The following is an 18060-nucleotide window of genomic DNA, read 5'->3' as shown; positions in this document are numbered from 1 at the left end:
CGGATTCACGAAACAGTTTAAAATGTCATTAAAACACAGATTTAATATATACGCTAGATGACGCAAGTATCACGATTGGTATTGAAACAAAGCGTGCCGACTTTTTCATACAAAATTTACACATTATATAATTTTAAAATTACTTACATGTGATAGGAAATATGTCCTTGCCTTTGGGTGCTCGCAATTTTTGGGCTGTTGCAGTTAAATATCATGCAACGAACTATTTTTTAAGTTTTCACGGACGTCCGGCTGCAACAACTGACGCGCGTGGACTGTCAAGAGCGACAGTCAACCTCGACGCTTGGTCGGGGTTCGGACACGCGAAGTAAATGCATTTGCGTCATTTATGGTATATTTATATCTGTGCATTAAAATCATTAATGGCTAAAGATCAACTAGAATCATAATAACCCAAAACACGTTTACGGTAAGGATAAATAATAATATGATGTTTCATTATGGAGTGCCGTTGTTAATTTTATTAAGATCTAAATGGTCTTCGTGATTAGTAAAGAAAACATTTAACCGAATTGAGACTGTCGCTAATTCCTCCTTTAACATTTTGAAGTCGGTTGATACAGTTAAATGAATACAAACGCTAACTTTTTCAACACTTCTTTCATAATTAACCACATGCTATTCCTTTTTAGCGCCACAATCCACTAACCCGGGGTTAAGCGGTTAAACCGTCCACCCAGTGTCAAATTGTACTGGTAACCATGGTAACTCCAGGTTTAACCCGCTAACCCCGGGTTAGTGAGTGGCTCTAAGATTAAAATGACATGAAATAATAGCCGTGTCACATTTGACATTATCTCGAGTCAAAATGGGCCCCAGACGCAGGACATTAGTTTATTAAGACTCATTTCGACTAACTTACAAAAAACAGTTTTGTAAGACATATAAACAAACTACCTACAGTACCTACTTACTAGCAAAATATGACGTTTTCAATCAAAAGGTACCACATTGTCGCTTACCATAAGGACGAAATTGGATTGTATTGTATCTTTATACGAATAACCACCTGTCAGAACGTCCTTATGGCAATCGACAATGTGGTACCTTTTAACTATAAAACTCCAGTGAGACTCAAACATATTAGATTATTTTAAACCGGGTCACTCACGTATTATTAAGTCGAATAGCTCGAAATGCTTCGGTCCAATTTCAACATGTCGAGCTATTCGACTTAATAATACGTGAGTGACCCGGTTTAAAATAATCTAATGTGGTACTTTTTAATTGAAAACGAGACAAATACTTGTCATATGACTATGTTTACTTATGTGTTTCAAAAGATAAATAGCCATGAATCAGAGACCTTCACTCAACACGTGGTCTCAATCTACTCTCAGTGTTTACATAGACATTACGCTGTTTTGTTTTTAAATACGCGTAAAGGCATATTTTATATGTGGTATTTTCTATAAAAAGGGACCTTATTGTCGATGGCGCTAACGCCATTATAAACGATGCCCCGATATAAATATAAGGCCGAGCGACGCTGTGCGGCGTAAGCGCCATCGACAATAAGGTCCCTTTTCATAGAAAATGCCCCATATACACTGACGATACACGTAACCAGATACCAGAGACTGAGAAATAATGAGACGCTAAACCTTTTCGACGCCGTTTCAAACACAAAAGCAGTCATCCAGACGCCACGTCACCGAAGTGTCAAAACTGAAATTTAACTTTATTGCATATGCATGTAGGTCTATGTTGCTCTGTGGTCTAGGACCGATTTATCGGTCTTTGGCGTTGAACCTACGGTGCGTATATATCAGCATAGAGTAACTTATATTAGAGCGGTACTGTCATAGTAAATTTTGTAACCCCAGTAAATTCACTGCCATCTGTCGACACACTTTAAAACTAAAAATAAATATTTATAAAAATACGATAAAATGTATTTAAATATGGATAAATGATTTTTTTATTTGCATTAATTACTTTAATATGATTTTGACCCATGTTCTTTCACTGGTATGCGTTAAAATTATAAATAACAAACGAAACAGTCAACGCCCTCTATACGAGTGTAGGCCAAAACTAGGGGCGCCATCTGATCGAGAATCAAATTTTCGTGATTTTCGAGGCACATTTTTTCCTTAGACTGTATCCATCTATTACGGAGTTATATATATCTTTGATATCAGTCATTGGCGTCCAAAAGGTTAAAGTAGTGCAATATGAGTTTGACAGTTTAAGTAGATGGCGCATCACGTAGCCATACGACTTGTGTCACATTGCGTGCCGGGAACCCGCTCGGCGATTCTCTCTTCGTAGTCGCTTTCCTCTACAAAGCGGGAAAACGCCATCGGCTACGAGCGTAGCGCTACGAAAACGTTGGCACTGATGGCAGTGACTGTGTTAGCAGGATTGTTAAAATCATGGGCGTCGGCAGCGGGGTGTAATTGGGTGTACAGGGGGATGCACAAGTAAGCTGCAAATGTGCTTAGAAATGTTAAAACAGTTTCTGTTTTTACAGTTTTTACCTATTTTTGGCTAATGTACAACATTCCCGCACCTAAAACCCCGGTGTATGCATATAAAGCATATAGTTGATCAACTTTCTTTTTGTTAAGTTTTCCAAATGACTGATATGTGTCAATAGAAAAGGGCCTCATCCTCAACCAGCTTTTGTTCGGTCGTCAGAGACGCGATGGACAGGCACCGATGGAGGCAGATCACAAGAACCAGGTGTGGAGCATCCACAGCCACTGATGACCATGATCCTCAGTCATGAGGGAGCGACCACACACAGAGAGAGAGAGAGAGACATGCATCGCTTCTATGTTGCTCGTCTCTCCAAATTTTGCACTACATTTCACGTCTTACTATTCTCCTGTCTGTATTACGCTCTATACATTAGTATACTATACATGTGAGAGGCAGGTGGCGGCGGGCGTGGCACAGATTTATGATTATGACCTGTTGTTACGATTCATTGCACTGACTACATGTTTAGATACAAAGTTTTTGTTCTATTTACATTTCAGTGAGTAGGATTTGTGTTAGTAATATCAAGGGCAAGACAGATTGCACATAATCATCTCAACTACGAGATGGAGCATTGACTTATTGCGAGATGGAGCATTGACTTATAGAGATTGCGGTATCTGTCACCAGTGTTACAGCATAAAATAAAAATTGAGTCGAGTAACTTGCAGAACGATCAAGATCAATCATTAAGACTGCCCCTAAACTGGAATAATTAGAAAGGTTCTATTTTGAGACGAAATGCATCGAGTTGTGGAGGGTTTTCCAGAAAAGACAAATTGATATTTTGTTTAAACAAGGCAGAACCGAGCTGCACCAAACATTTTATGGAAAGTTTCATAGCGTAGTTCTCTGCTGAGTCGGTTGACCAGTGGTTGGTGTAGTTGTAGCTGAGTGTATGACGAAATATAATCAGCCAATTGACCAAATAGTCTTATGGCCCACTATCCCGGGGTTAAGCGGCTAAACCGTTAACCTAGTGTCAAATTGTACTGGTAACAGTGGTAAGCATGGTAACTCCAGGTTTAAACGGTTAACCCCGGGTTAGTGGAATGGTGCAAGTGGCGCTTTATTGTGTATTGTTCCAGAACAGTAAGCAAGCTTACGTATGCAGTATACAAATACAAATAATTTATTGGAAAAAAAGTATGTTTGTGTGTTGTGTGTGACGTCAGAGCGGGCGTGTCATTATCTGTCAACATAGAAGTGTTTGCCCCCGAGTGCACGGGTGCGTATGCATAGGTACTTTAGCCCTTCAAGTTGAGAAATCTTGATATGGTCCAAGAGAATAAGAGTAGAGTAGAGGAGAAATGCGATGCGAGGTGGTGTGCTCAAATCACTGCACCTATGCAATTAAAACTGCACGAGGCCATGCGTTTGGCGAAGAATAGAAGCCTATAGCCTGATCTTCAACAGAAGGACATGATGTCACGATCCTCAGCATTGAGGGACCGACTGAAGAAGAAGAGGAGAAATAGTGTAGAACCCGTAAAATGGCATAATATATTCGTATCCATTAGCGAAGGATCGGCCTTTAAAGCTTTGGTAGAGGCCTATCTCAATATCTATGTATCTACATGCATATCTCGATCAATACAACTAACGACTTTTGGTTGTTAAAGGTTTTTGCGAAGGAATTAAAGCTTAATTTCGGTTGTTGGCTAATAGCAGTCGCTAAGCCGATTTTGGCTTAGTTTGTTCTGATAGAGATACAGTCAAAGCTGCATTTTGCTTATGCTAGCTAGTCTTCATCCGAATATAAAAGGCTGAGTCTCCAAAGGTTAACCCAACCCTGGGATAAGGGGGTTGGGAGTCGGGTTGGAGTTGGATAGTCGGGTAGAGTAAGGTTAAGTGGATTTACAATACAATATAAAACAATCTCTACTTCACACATTCATATATTGGGTAGGCAAAGATAGATATAACTTCGTAATAGATGGATACAGTCTAAGGAAAAAACGTGCCTCGAAAATCACGAAAATTTGATTCTCGATCAGACAGCTCGTATAGAGGGCGTTGACTGTTTCGTTTGTTATTTATAATTTTAACGCATACCAGTGAAAGAACATGGGTCAAAATCATATAAAAATAATTAATGCAAATAAAAAAAATCATTTATCCATATTTAAATACATTTTAACGTATTTTTATAAATCTTCATTTTTAGTTTTAAAGTATGTCAATAGATGGCAGTGAATTTACAGTGGTTACAAAATTTACTATGACAGTACCGCTCTATCTTATTATATCCTCATTGTTGGGTAGGTAACAAAAGCCTAAAGTCAAGTTAAGTCACGCCGAATTATGTTAAGACATTTTGTAGATAAAAATCTTATGAATTAGACCGATAGTTACGAGTACTTCTATAACCCCCGAGCCCGACAGAAGGACAGAACGGAGACGCATTTAGGGTGTAAGGCTGTTTGTATGTATGTTTGTGTACACATATCGAATATTTTCAAAACAGATCGATCGAGTTGCAGTTTTTTGTAGAGGATTTATGAAATAGACATGGTTTTTAGACTTTTTAGATCGTTTTTAAGAGAACTCATAGTGTTGTCTAAGATCAGGGTTTTAAATTTTTAATTTAGAGTTTTTGTTTACGTTGACCTCTAGCTGTCTTGACGAACTCATAATACTAGACGGCTGTGGAATGTCGTCCAAATAAAATTCTCAGCAAAATGTCATTTAAAATGTGTTTTCTGCCGGTTCGTGTATTTGATTCGCTTTTAATGAATACATTAAGAAAATAGAATACTAATTTACGTTTTAAACCGGTTCTCTAATGATTGCCTAAATAAATCGTTACTTAGTTATTTATACATTTTAGCAGTTACGTACTTTATGCGTTGTCAATCATTCTGGTAATCACGGGCAGGTTCGAGAGAAGTAACTTATTAAGTAATTATTAATGATAAAAAATTATCACACTTGTACTTTCAGCCGTATCATAAAGTAAACAAACATGTCTGCAGGATCGCCCTACTGCCCTCGGGTTAATTTCTTTGTTAATCGTGATATCTACTCGAAGTGGCTTTGTTGTATCTAAATAATTGAACGTCGTAGATTTGGATACTGGCATGCATGCATGCTTAAATTTCTTATAAGTTTTCATTTAAGTAAATGAAATATCGTGAGATCAGACTAATCAAGACTAATCATAATAAGACCTATATGTAGTTTCCACTCTGGGTTGAAAAATTCGGTATTTCACATTCTAATGATAGCCCACCTTGTGAGCCTCGTTCTGGGGATTCGTATGCTGCCTACAAATATAAAGACGATGTTCTTCTTGACAGGTTTTTAATTAATATTAGTTTTACAAATCTGGTTTTCTCATTAAGCCGTAATTCTTGACAAGTTGACAGGCAAGGCTAAGTTGTCACAGATAACATATATCAGCCCTACACGCTCAAAGTATGCTTTTTGGCGGGCTTTCAATGACTGTCATTAGAACTAATATTACAATCACCTTATGTTGGTACAGTATTAGCCATATTGTTTTATTAAGCCGTTACGTTGTTAAGCTTGGAATAATACTATATAATATAAAAATAGTACAGAATATAAAATGCTAACACCAAGGAATTAGATTTTCAAAGCGGGCCTCGTGGTTCCTCCTTAATAGTAGTGGGACATATTAAGCCTGACGATGCTGAAACGCAGAGACATACTGTCCGCGCGCGAATTCAGTGCACGGCTGAGGAATATTAGGAATGTTGGGCGTCATGACAGATTGATGGTGACTGGTGTCATTTTGTACGTACGGGCGCGGCGCACACCCCTCACTTCCTCGACCTCCGAATGCACGGAATTGGCGCGCGGACAGTACATATATTCTATTCAGTGATGTAACCATCACTTATTCGAAGCATCCAGTGGAACGTCAGCTCACTTAAATATTAATCGTATAGTGATTATGGAAAACATAGTCTGCGATTTGCGCACCTTTACTGGCTTTACTCGTAGCTTCGTTACTAAGGTTGTAACGATTGTAACATCATTCCGTTAATTCAAACAAAACTAAGTTACATAAACATTTTAGTTCGATATAGGTACGTCACCACCAGAAATTAGGCTACAGCATTCTTAACTTTTGACCCTCACCATAACTTTAAATAATTGGGTATGACGTTTGTTTCAAAGATTTAATGTTCAGATGTTCAAGAACGAAGTACAGTCGGTATCAGATATATCGGAGCGTCAAAGATGTTCACAAATATCTGGACAAAGTTTCTACGAGTTGCATGTTGAGATATTTTTGAGCCTCTTAGCTGCTCCCATAAAGTACTTACGGAGTTATATCTATCTTTGCTGCTCCGATCAGGGGCGGCCTCTTAGCGGCCCGGGGCAGTCACCAAATTCGCGCCCCCCGATGACTGACAAAAGTTTCCCTGCTGCTGCCTTTTACCCATTTTAGCGCCCCCCTTGGATGGGCACTTGCCCCCTCTGCCCCCCCCCCCCCCCCCTAGTTACGCCACTGGCTACGATATATTTGAGGGCGACTGTAGTTGAGTGAATGATTATTTTGGTACTATCAGTGCATTGATTGCGAAGTGTATCATGTTTGATTGGTCCTGATTGTCAATTGACGACGCCCGTCCTCAATTGCAGTGGCGATATGATGGTTGCGCTTTTATTGTCTATCGTGTCATTCACTCGCGTTTAGATCGTTGGAACGTGGCGCTCACTATGACAAACGATAAAACCGCGACCACCGTATGCCCGTTAGCCGACGCATTCAATAAGATGCTGCTAAATACAGAACTGATAACGCGCAGACAAAACAACAATCTTACATTTGTACAGTCAAGAAATATATATACATTCCCAAAGTTTCAAAAATATGTGTACGCTGTTACACCATAGACAATAATTTGATATTTGATATTTATTGAAATAAAATCTTACAGCATTACAGCTATGGGCGCCAATGCGCTGTACAACTAAGTAATTAAAGCTATATGTAATAAAGTTATACGATAAATATTACAATAATACGTCTTTGGAATTCGCTCCCTCTAACGATTAGACAAGCCCCAAACAAGCTGACTTTCAAACGAATGCTCTACAAGCACCTGCTAGATACTGTCTAGTGGGACCCCCCCCTCCCCCCTCCCCCGCACATGCAAATATATATAAATATATATGTATATTATATGATAAATTTGTATATATATTTATATTGTTTATTTATGTAGTTTATAAAGGTATTATAGTATATAAATATTACTAGTTTGTATATTGGCGTTAGTATTAGAATTTATATTTAGAAATATTTTTTTTCGCATCGCACTGCACCCACCTTAACAATTTCTGTTTGGCCCAGTGGTTGACTGGTAGAGAATGCCTCAAGGCATTAAGTCCGCCTTTTGTACTTGTTCTTGTGCAATAAAGTTTAAAATAATAATAATTAATAATCTACCTATGTTGATATTGTTGATTCACAAAAACGTAAAAAATCTTTAAAAAGTTTATGATTTTTGTCGGCAAACAAGTCGCAGTCAGGTGCAAAAGATAAAAAATTGTTGAAAATGTCGTGTTCACATATTTTTGAGCCATTTGTCTGGATCGATATTTTTGCCTTCGACTGTACTTATTATTAAATGTGATTGTACGTTTCATCCTAGTTTAAAATCTGATATGTATAGTATGAGTTAGCGTTAGTTAGTTACTCTACTCTACCCTACTCGCTACTCTACCCTCTTATTCTTTATTCTTTATTGTATTGCAGTCATGTTCATAATACATTAGGTGTTACAGTTTGAGGATGGTAGGTCCATGACACCCTGTCAGGGCACTCAATTTTCTTAAGTCTAGGTAAAATTACATGCATCTCATACAAATAGCAATAAAATCTATATTTATAACTTTATATTTTATCCACGTTTATGCAACGTTAAATGTAAAGTTCGTTTAGAAAATTAGTAAAATAATAAAATAATGATGCTAAATATTAAATGTCCAGGTTAATTTATAAATAGATTTAAATAATGTGAAACAATACAGTCAATATTAATTGACTATACGTCAGAGTTTTGACTATATGTCATTTTAGAAAATGCATAAATGTCAATAAATGTTTACAATAATATTTCAATAAAATTTAATTAATTCAATTTGGGTAAGTACATAGCATTATTTCAGTGTTTGGTCATTTAGAAATTCGTCTATTGTGTAATATGCTTTCTCTAGAAGAAGCTTTTTAAGCGTATTTTTAAACAGTTTATCATTCGGTTCCTGTTTTATACTGTCGGGTAGTTTATTTATCGGAAGCAACATGGACAATGTTTGTGGCAATAAATATTTTTCTGATTCTGATGTACGTCGGTCATTTGGGACAAACAAAGCTCTCGACACGATAAGTCGGCAGTTTTTATCGCGGGTCAGTCGGCCCCGTTATCTCCCTAGTTGACAGTGTCACGTCAATGTTTGACATCGCGGCGATATGTTGACAGCGGCGCCGGAATATCTGCGCAGTGCCATAACGTCATTTTCCGTCAGAAAGAACAGAATGGAACCCAAATAGTAATAGAAGTCTTCTCACGCAATATTGTTAGTAGTCTAGTTGATTTTTTACATTCTAAGAACAAATTAAATTATTTTCTGTGAAAATATTTTAATTTGTGTTTTTTCAAGTAGACACACTACTATTTAAACTATAAACTGAAATAAATGTCATATACTAAGAAAAAAATGACCAAAGTCTCCAGTGTCAGCTGGAATCGAACCAGCGTACCCAGTTTACCGGACAGGTGCCTGAACCGCTCGACTATCCGGTCACGGTGGCATGGGTTTCCAAATTTCCAAGTATACGACAATCAGACAACTGTACGCGGGTACGCTGGTTCGATTCCAGCTCTGGACTGGAAGCTTTGGTAATTTTTTTCCTTCGTATATGACATTTATTTCAATTTTTTACATTGTTTTCACAAAATATTTACTAACAATTTAGGTCAAGAATTTATTTATTTATCCCATCGCCACCGACGCCCGACCCGAAGCCCACCGCGCGGTTATTTTTACAAAATCGCACGCAACTCGCCGTCGTAAAACCCGCGTCGTTTACTAAACACTGACATTTCTGACTCGACTACAAAATTGACAAGTATAACTTGACCTTTAATCCTTACGAGTTCTGGCGTAAAATAAGACCACTAGGTATATACTGGTGTATTAAGTTAAAACAGTGCTGTATTTTGGTGTACTCCCTTTTTGGCGAAATTTATTTCGCCGAGTTTCACTTGGCAACTAACTTGCCAAAGTTTCATTTGACAAATTTATCGTTGGCATAACCTTACTTCGCAACCATTTTATTTCCCAACCCCATAGTTGGGAAATGAAAATGACGTACTAGGTTGGGTTAAGTTTGATTATGTAAAGTTGCGAAATGAAATTCGGCCAAATGAAACTTTGGCGAAAAGTTGGTTGCCAAGTGAAATTCTGCAATACAATTTTCGGCGAAAAGTAGGTAAACCGTATACTTTATGATTAACACCGTTTAAAAAAGTTTCTTCCAAATCATCACATGTCACACATCTGAGTTTGCTAGTCGAAATCGTTGTAATCTATAAAATTTTACATAAGTGCTTGCAAAAATTGTCTTTATATCTTTATTCACTTGTGTAAACAAGCGGTTCCTATCATATTCTATATTTGCTTCAATATTTTTGAGATTAGTTTTAACACAAGAGGAAAATCTAGGTAAATAATAGGTACGTACTACGTACCAACTCCATTTAGAATTGATCACTTCATGATATGGTTAGGTTAGGTTTGACTTTTCATGATGCGGCCAACCGATCATTTCATCAAATGATTGCCACATCATGAAATGATCAATTCTAACATCCGGATTTTAATGGTTTTGGCAAAAAATATTTTTTTGTACAAGCTTTTATCGCTGACTGTGCTTTTCTTTCCACAGGCACCTAATACTAAAGATAGATATAACTCCGTAATAGATGGATACAGTCTAAGAAAACGTGCCTCGAAAATCAACTGAATGAGGATCTCGTGCGAAGTAAATTGATCGCTCTATTTTATAGGTATATGTATTTACATATAATTATACAGTGTCATGATGAGGATACGCGTGAAGCACTAACATTAGTCTAGTTAAGCACAGTATAAATTGAGCCGTAGGTCGGTAACAACCTTAAGTGACCGGGGACCATACATATACTGGTCGGTGGTATTATTATTCTAATCGGTGTACATGAATGAGAGGCGGGGGGCGCGCCTGCGCGTCAGCACCGCGCCCGCGCCGCGCTACATCCACAATCACGTGTATCGAGTGTATATGTGATGTATGTGATTGATGCGCGCTATATGTACTTACATACATAATTAGTGCAGGTATATGCACAAGTATGTAGGTAAGTGTAGCGCGCAAAACTGACTGGTTGCCGTCACAGCTTTCGGCCAAGGTGACCTTGCCGATTTCCAAACTACTTTCAGTGCCAAGCGCCCCATTTCCAATTAAAAATGAACAAAATCAAAAAGTCAACCTAGCATGTTCTTCGCATTGTTAAAGACGTTGGCTTGCCTTCGCCTTTAATGGCTCCTCTACACTATGGACCATCATAGTCGCCCACTAAGATGGGCCAGCGTGTACAGAGGGTGGTGTCGGATCGCTTATGGAGCGGCGGGATGGGCCGTCCATAGTGTAGAGCCATAAGTTTGAAAAGTTCTCCCATATGTGGGAAAAAAATGCAAGTAAATGTTTTGTGTAAATCTGGATGTATAGGTATACTACATATTACTTACTAATTTGAATCTCGATCGAACTTTAAGAGGTTTTTATATAAACAGAGACGTATCTTTTTGTAGAGCTATGGAAAATGTGTAGATACTTTTGGCGCGTACTTCACTGCAATTCAAGCTAACTTATTATTTAACAGCCAGTGCCCAGCTGTCATTCACCAAGTGAAAAAAATATTGAATTCGCGTCACTATCAGTCGTATCACAACCACCCAACTACGACGTTTTATCTTATTATTTGGCCATGAGAAACCGTTATCGGTTAATAAAGCTTCAGACTATTATTATTAAGTAATTACTTTTACAAATTAGGGTGTTCATCCTCACACCCAGCGTTCATAGGCTACGATGACTGCTTACCATCAGGCGGGCCGTATGCTTGTTTGCCACCGACGTGGTATTTAAAAAAAACTACGAGAAATAAATATAATAATTTGAAAAGCAGGTTAGCTTATCAAATTATGGTTGGAGGGGGGGGGGGGGGGGTGAAGGTACCTTTTTCAGATTTTTATGTATAGTATCTAGTATAGTATCTGTATGATAGCTTATAAAATCTTCGGACTAAAGTTTTTACATAAAATTTTCTACAAATTCGGTCATAACTCATACTCTATGAATACTTTAGGAGCTACATGCAGGGTGTTTAAGTTAACAAAGAGATAAAAATAGACGATTTAAGAAAACGTCGTTAGTTCGTAGTTGTGAATATTTTTTTATATTTATTTTTTTGAATTTTGAATATTTTTAGAATAAGCTAGCTTAGTCACCTGTTGATCAAAAAAAATAAACCGGCCCAGACATATTGTCGGTCCATGCTCTGTGTAGGGTTTCATAATAGTTACCCGTCCGTCAGTTGCAAGCAAAATCTCATATATATTTCAAGTATAATTAAACACCCGCAAAGGGGCTTAAATTGCAAAGTAAATTACTTAATGTTTTTTTTAATAATTATAAAAAAGTGTTCAAGATAGAGGTGTGATTATATTTTTCCTATAATATTTATTATAATGTTATTATTCTGTAAAAAAATCATAATTTTTGGTAGGTAAACTTCGGAGATAAGGGGGGGGGATGATTTTTTTTTTACATTTTCCTTCATAAGTAAATTTTTTTTCACTGTGGAAAAAAAATTGTTTTGTAATATTTAGTTTGAGCTCTTTCAAATGATATCCCACTCGACCTAGCAACTAGACTTTGAAATTTTTGAGTTATATTGGGCATTTTCCATAATTAATTAAAAAATATTAGAAAATTACACTTTCAATGTGTTTGGGTTAGCGTTCTTCATGACTATACCAAATTTCAAATCGATAGCTGTAGTTCTCGAGATGTGACAGACAGACGGACGGACAGAGTCGCACCATAAGGGTTACTTTTGTACCTTTTTGGTACGGAACCCTAAAAACGAAAGCAATTACTTTACTTTCGATTCCTATCTCTATATTCATAATTGCATCACATCACATATGTCGAATGTCGAATCTATACGAGTAGCATTCGACACCTGACGCCGCGGCGCCGTGACTTGACCGTCAATATAACACCTTCGATAACCATTAAGAACAACAATAAAACGATATCCAACCAATTAATTATAATTATAAAAACATCTTCGCAAATATTTCCATAATTACTTTATTTGATAAGGAAGTTATAATGTCTTCCAAATTATTTTGAGACGTTGATAACGGGTCACGGTCAATGTTTAGTTACCTAATTTAATACTTAATTAGTGGCTCTGACCTTCAATCTTTACGTAAGCTAGGAAGAGATCGCAATTAGTGCTTAATTTAGTTTAATTTAGGTAGAGTGAGTGCTATAGTTATTGGCCACTACCACGCCACTACACTACATAGTAGGTAATTGGCCAAAATTTGCCAATGGCCTTGGTAACTGTGTCAAAATATTTTCAATACTTATGGCCTGTTTCACAATGTCCAAGTATAGTATACTGCCAGATAAAATTTGCTACAAAAAAAGCACTTTATCCAGCAGATAAAGCTTATTTGGAGATTGTGAAACGCCAACGATGACTTTATTCGTCAGATAAGTGGCGAGTAGCTTATTCAGGACTTTACTTGGACATTGTGAAACAGGCCCTTAATGTTAAGAGTCCCCGGCAAGCTCGGCCGAATTTCACCTTCCCATACAAACGGAGTTTCGTTCTCATTTTAAAACTACGTATTGGATTGTAATGAAACTTTGCACATACAATGACATGAGGTATATCTGTCTGTAATTAGTTTATATGGCGCATGGCTCTAGTATGTAAAACATACGAAATGGAGCAAAAACAAGTTCTGAGGTAACTACAGACGAGATTTTACAAAATCACATTTGACATTGCCTACTTCCTCCTGAATCTTCATGAAATAGTACATTGTGCAACGAGGGGGTAAGTAAGAGGGTGTTCGTGACAGCCGCAGGTTGGAGTGAATTAAAGACCCGAGTTTGCAATATTCTTTCCCCGGTGTTACAATGTTTTTTATCACATCCTTGCGAAGAAAACACTACTTAGATTTTTAGCTCTCTTTCTTCTTAATACGTATTTATAAGTTTGTTTCCACATTTCCAGAGATCCCGCCATGTCGACGGCGTTAGACGGGCGCGTCTACGGACACGCCAAGCTGAACGGGGACTACCGCGGGACCAACGGGACCGGCGGGACCAGCGGGACCAACGGTTACGCTGAAGATACCATGTGGGCCGGGCAGTTCCTACCGCCGCCGCTGAGGCTGGCCGATAACGCACGGGCTTTGAAGGTACCTGATGTTGGCTGTTGGCTCTGGCAAACCCTTCGCAACTACATTTTTAGGGTTCCGTACCCAAAGGGTAAAAACGGGACCCTATTACTAAGACTCCGCTGTCCGTCTGTCCGTCTGTCTGTCACCAGGCTGTATCTCATGAACCGTGATAGCTAGACACTTGAAATTTTCACAGATGATGTTGTTCTGTTGCCGCTATAACAACAAATACTAAAACGTACGGAACCCTCAGTGCGCGAGTACGACTCGCACTTGGCCGGTTTTTTTTTAATTTTCCGCCTTTGTCTATTGACAGAGATGACTTTCCACACTATATAGCTATGCGATAGTGGGCCAATTTTAAAGAAAGAAAGAAAAACATTTATTCCATAAAGTACACAAGTACACATACACAGGACAATACGATGAGAAAAATAAGACTTAAAAAATTATAAGAATAGCAAAAACAAAGATAAAATGTGTTATTTCTACTTTGTGTTAGCTCTCTCAATGGTTATAAGCCTTTTCGTAAAACGATGCGCGTGCCCGGCTCGAAACTAGGTACAAATTACAGGCATCTAAGGCTTAAGTATAAACCACTTTAGAATTAAAACTACGTCGGTATCCTTCTAAGTCCCGATAATAAATAAGTCCCAGGAATTAGGTTCATTATCATTGTAGTATTCGTAGGGATACCTACTGTACTCGTATAATCCTGGGTAGGTGGTAAGCTGTTGTTGTTATCAAAGTGAAAAACCTATTAAAATTCGTAATTCTAGTCAAATTTTATTAAAATACTGTTCATGATACCCTGTCGTAGTACTACTAGACTAAACGGCTCCTTTGTTTTATCACACAACTTATCAACTCACGATTTTATTTAACAAATACTCAACGGTCAAAGGTCAGGCCGCGATAGTGCTGTCATAAAAGTGGCGCTATCTAAAATTTGAAACCAATATGATACCTCCTCAAGCTTCGAGCGACTCACAAGTTGTTAATTAACAGGGTGTTATCTGTGGTGCAGGTCAAAACATTTGCACATCGAGCGATGTCAAATGTTGAAAACTCGTGAAGGTCGCGCTCGCGGGCTAATCGAGATACGAGGAGAAGAACTTTACGCGGTGCAGTACAGCGCCATCTAGTTCGACTTCCAAATCGAGTCTCGGTATATACTCTCGGTCTTTCACTTTAGACGAGGCGTATGTGCTCTTGCGCGAGATGCCCCGTAAATTATCTCTATTATTTAATCAATCTGCAACATGTATTAGGGCCATTTGCGTACAATATAGGTACAGTTTAACCCTGTATAAAAGGTTAACTCCGAGTTAGTTGGCTAACCCTGGAACGCGTAAGTGGGCCTAAGTATATTGTAATGTTTTAGGATACAAGTTTGCGATTTAGCGATTTATTGGCACTATTACAAACACCATGTTCACGGCATTTGGAGGATCCATAGGAATTTTTATTGACCGAGCGAGAGCGAAGGTCTACGTTTCGGCTACGACAATCATTCGTATGTCCGGATTTTTTCGTCTACAGGTCTCAATTTTCGACCAATTCTCACGAAATTTAATGAGCAGGTTGAATAATTATATAGGTTTTTTGGCGTTTTTTTTGGTAAACACAATGACGAAGCTATTCACGAGGTCTACAACCATTACAACTATTAGATGTTGAGGATATCTCAAACGGTCTTTTAGTTTTATTTTTAAAATATCTGACAAGTGACAGATGGTTTGACGCGGTTTTGGACAATAATGACATTGACAGGAGATGAAGTTAAGACAGAGAGAAAAACGCAAGTTGTTGGGAAGAGACTTGTATTGTTTTAATTATATAAAACTCAAAATAAATAATCTATTGTAAACTAATTTGGAGTTTTAGTGAGTGTCTTTTACAACTCATTAGTGACTTAAATAGTTCTAAACAAAAAGTCAGTACCTACTCAGTTTAATTAAGTTTGTAGTAGCGTAACGTGAGATACGTTTAAAGGACATAATATGTATTATGTATTAACTTGTTAAGTGGTTGACATTGCCACAGAAGGAAGGATACACCCTTATTCGGTGCATCGGTTCGTCAAGGCCAAGGCAAACCGTGTATTTAACTACATTATCCTCTAATTCGCTCTTTTATACGGTTTATACCCTGTTACGTATGTACAGTGAGCTGCGAAATTGCATGGAGAAATTGTGAATGAATTCGTTGATCGCCATGCACTTTTGCGGCTGATGGTACTTAATGGAGCTAATAGTCTGATTGTTGCTTATCAACCACAATTCTTAATTTAAAAAAAATATTTTTTTCGAGTTCTGAGTAGGTCAGAGCTGACTGCTGAGCAATTAGCTCCATGCATGTTTTTTTTTAATTTTTTTTAATCATAATTTATATTGTTTGAATACCGGAAGAAATAAAAATACTTTTGTAAACCTTCAAATTATTTTTTAAGAAATATATAAAATGAACAAGTTTGGGAACAAATCAAATTATTTTATTAAATATTTTTGATTTGTGTTTTTATTTAAGTAGTCACACTACTATATATAAATTAAAAACTGTAATAGATGTCATATATTAAAGAAAAAGTGACGAAGCCCTCCAGTGGTGAAGGCCGGATTCGAACCGGCGTCTTTAGCTATCGCGGCTAACGCCATGAACCCCTAGGCCACCCCGCCACAGGAGGAGTGGCGTAAAAGTATTACAGTTTTTAAATATATAAAATGTTGAAAATTTTTGAGCGGTTAAAAGCTCATAATTTTTGGCGCGAATTCGGCAGAGCGTGATGACGTCACACGTTGGACGGTCCAACTGACGTTTGCTACTAATGACATGAACTAATCTGTCGAATGCGTGACATCATGTTACGTTACGCGCGTTTCGATTCGCTCACTAGCTTTTCGCGGGCAAATTTTTGTACATTTTATTTATTATTTTTAGCAATTAAATGATATTTTAGTGATAACGTGACGTGATATTTTCCGTGATATAACGGTAACAAACATCGAAATAAAAAATATTTCGTTCAAATATAAACTTCATGCATGAGCATTCTGACTATTCGTGCATTCGTCGTATACATTTGTGCTAGCAAAGTTGATGTACCTAAGTATGGTTGGAATATGGTTTAATTATCCCAATGAGCGATCGCGGTCAATTGTCGTCTGATTGAAATATATGGAGGCTCGGCCGCCGCGCCGCAACCTCGAGTATCTCGACGCATTCTTATACGCAACACGTCACCACACCACTGTGCGTCAATATCACAAATCTGTGTTATTTTTAACTTCAAGATTTCGAGGTTCTGAATTCGTCGGGATATTTGTATTCATTTTATTTTAATGTATGAGCTACGATGTTTCTCGGAGACAGCTAGACCGATTTGAAATTATCTTATTTTATTTGAAAGGGTCAAACATAAAAAGAGAGTTCATAACATTGCATTGTCAGTTGTTGTTATGAATCGTAGAACAGTTGTTTCAGAAAGAGGCTTTGGATAATAATTTATAAAACGATTTGCCATACAGGCATACACCTAAAGATGTTGCGTTTCTATTCGTCTATTCTTCAGATAACAGTTTATGGGTCCATATTGTAATGTTCTTGGGATAGTAGCAGGAATAGGTATATAGACGAACAGAATAGACACATATTTACTATTGACAATAAGAAATTGCAATTATACAAAGCTCTTTCACATGCAGCGATCATATCACATTTTTATAACCGCATAATTAATACTTATTTATCATTCACTTATAGCGATCGTATCTTATTTTAATAACCATTAAATAATGTTAATCCATCGATATAACGCCGTAAACCACAAGTGCTGCGACTAATCTCAACTGTAAAGATATCGGATGTCATAAAGATAAACTAAAAGTCGGAAATTATACAAGCCTTCGTAGGCACTTAAGGCTTTTTTAAATAAGCAGGGTGGTAATAGTGGTGGTTAGGGTCGATTACGTTTATGGCAGTGATAGAGATAGTGACACAAACAAGCTTGACTTTGAATGTAATTGCAAGTTTAAAACAGAAATT

The 18060-nt window shown here is 37.5% G+C and overlaps 1 protein-coding gene across 2 annotated transcripts in view; it reads left to right on the top strand.

Moving 5' to 3' along the window:
- LOC134751371 (hexokinase-2-like) overlaps nucleotides 1-18060 on the top strand; it is a 43760-nt gene that overhangs the window by 5104 nt on the left and 20596 nt on the right. For both annotated transcript variants that reach the window (XR_010128646.1, XM_063686717.1), the window contains exon 2: nucleotides 13848-14034. Coding sequence is in view for 1 of the 2 variants with exons in the window: in XM_063686717.1 (XP_063542787.1) it covers nucleotides 13858-14034 (177 nt within the window). In the remaining variant the exon portion in view is untranslated. The remainder of the gene's footprint in view (nucleotides 1-13847; nucleotides 14035-18060) is intronic.

Source organism: Cydia strobilella, chromosome 22, assembly GCF_947568885.1.
Source record: "Cydia strobilella chromosome 22, ilCydStro3.1, whole genome shotgun sequence".
NCBI classification, from domain to species: Eukaryota; Metazoa; Arthropoda; class Insecta; order Lepidoptera; family Tortricidae; genus Cydia; species Cydia strobilella.
The sequence above is the reverse complement of the archived record's forward strand: the minus strand, read 5'-3'. Positions and strand labels throughout refer to the sequence as shown.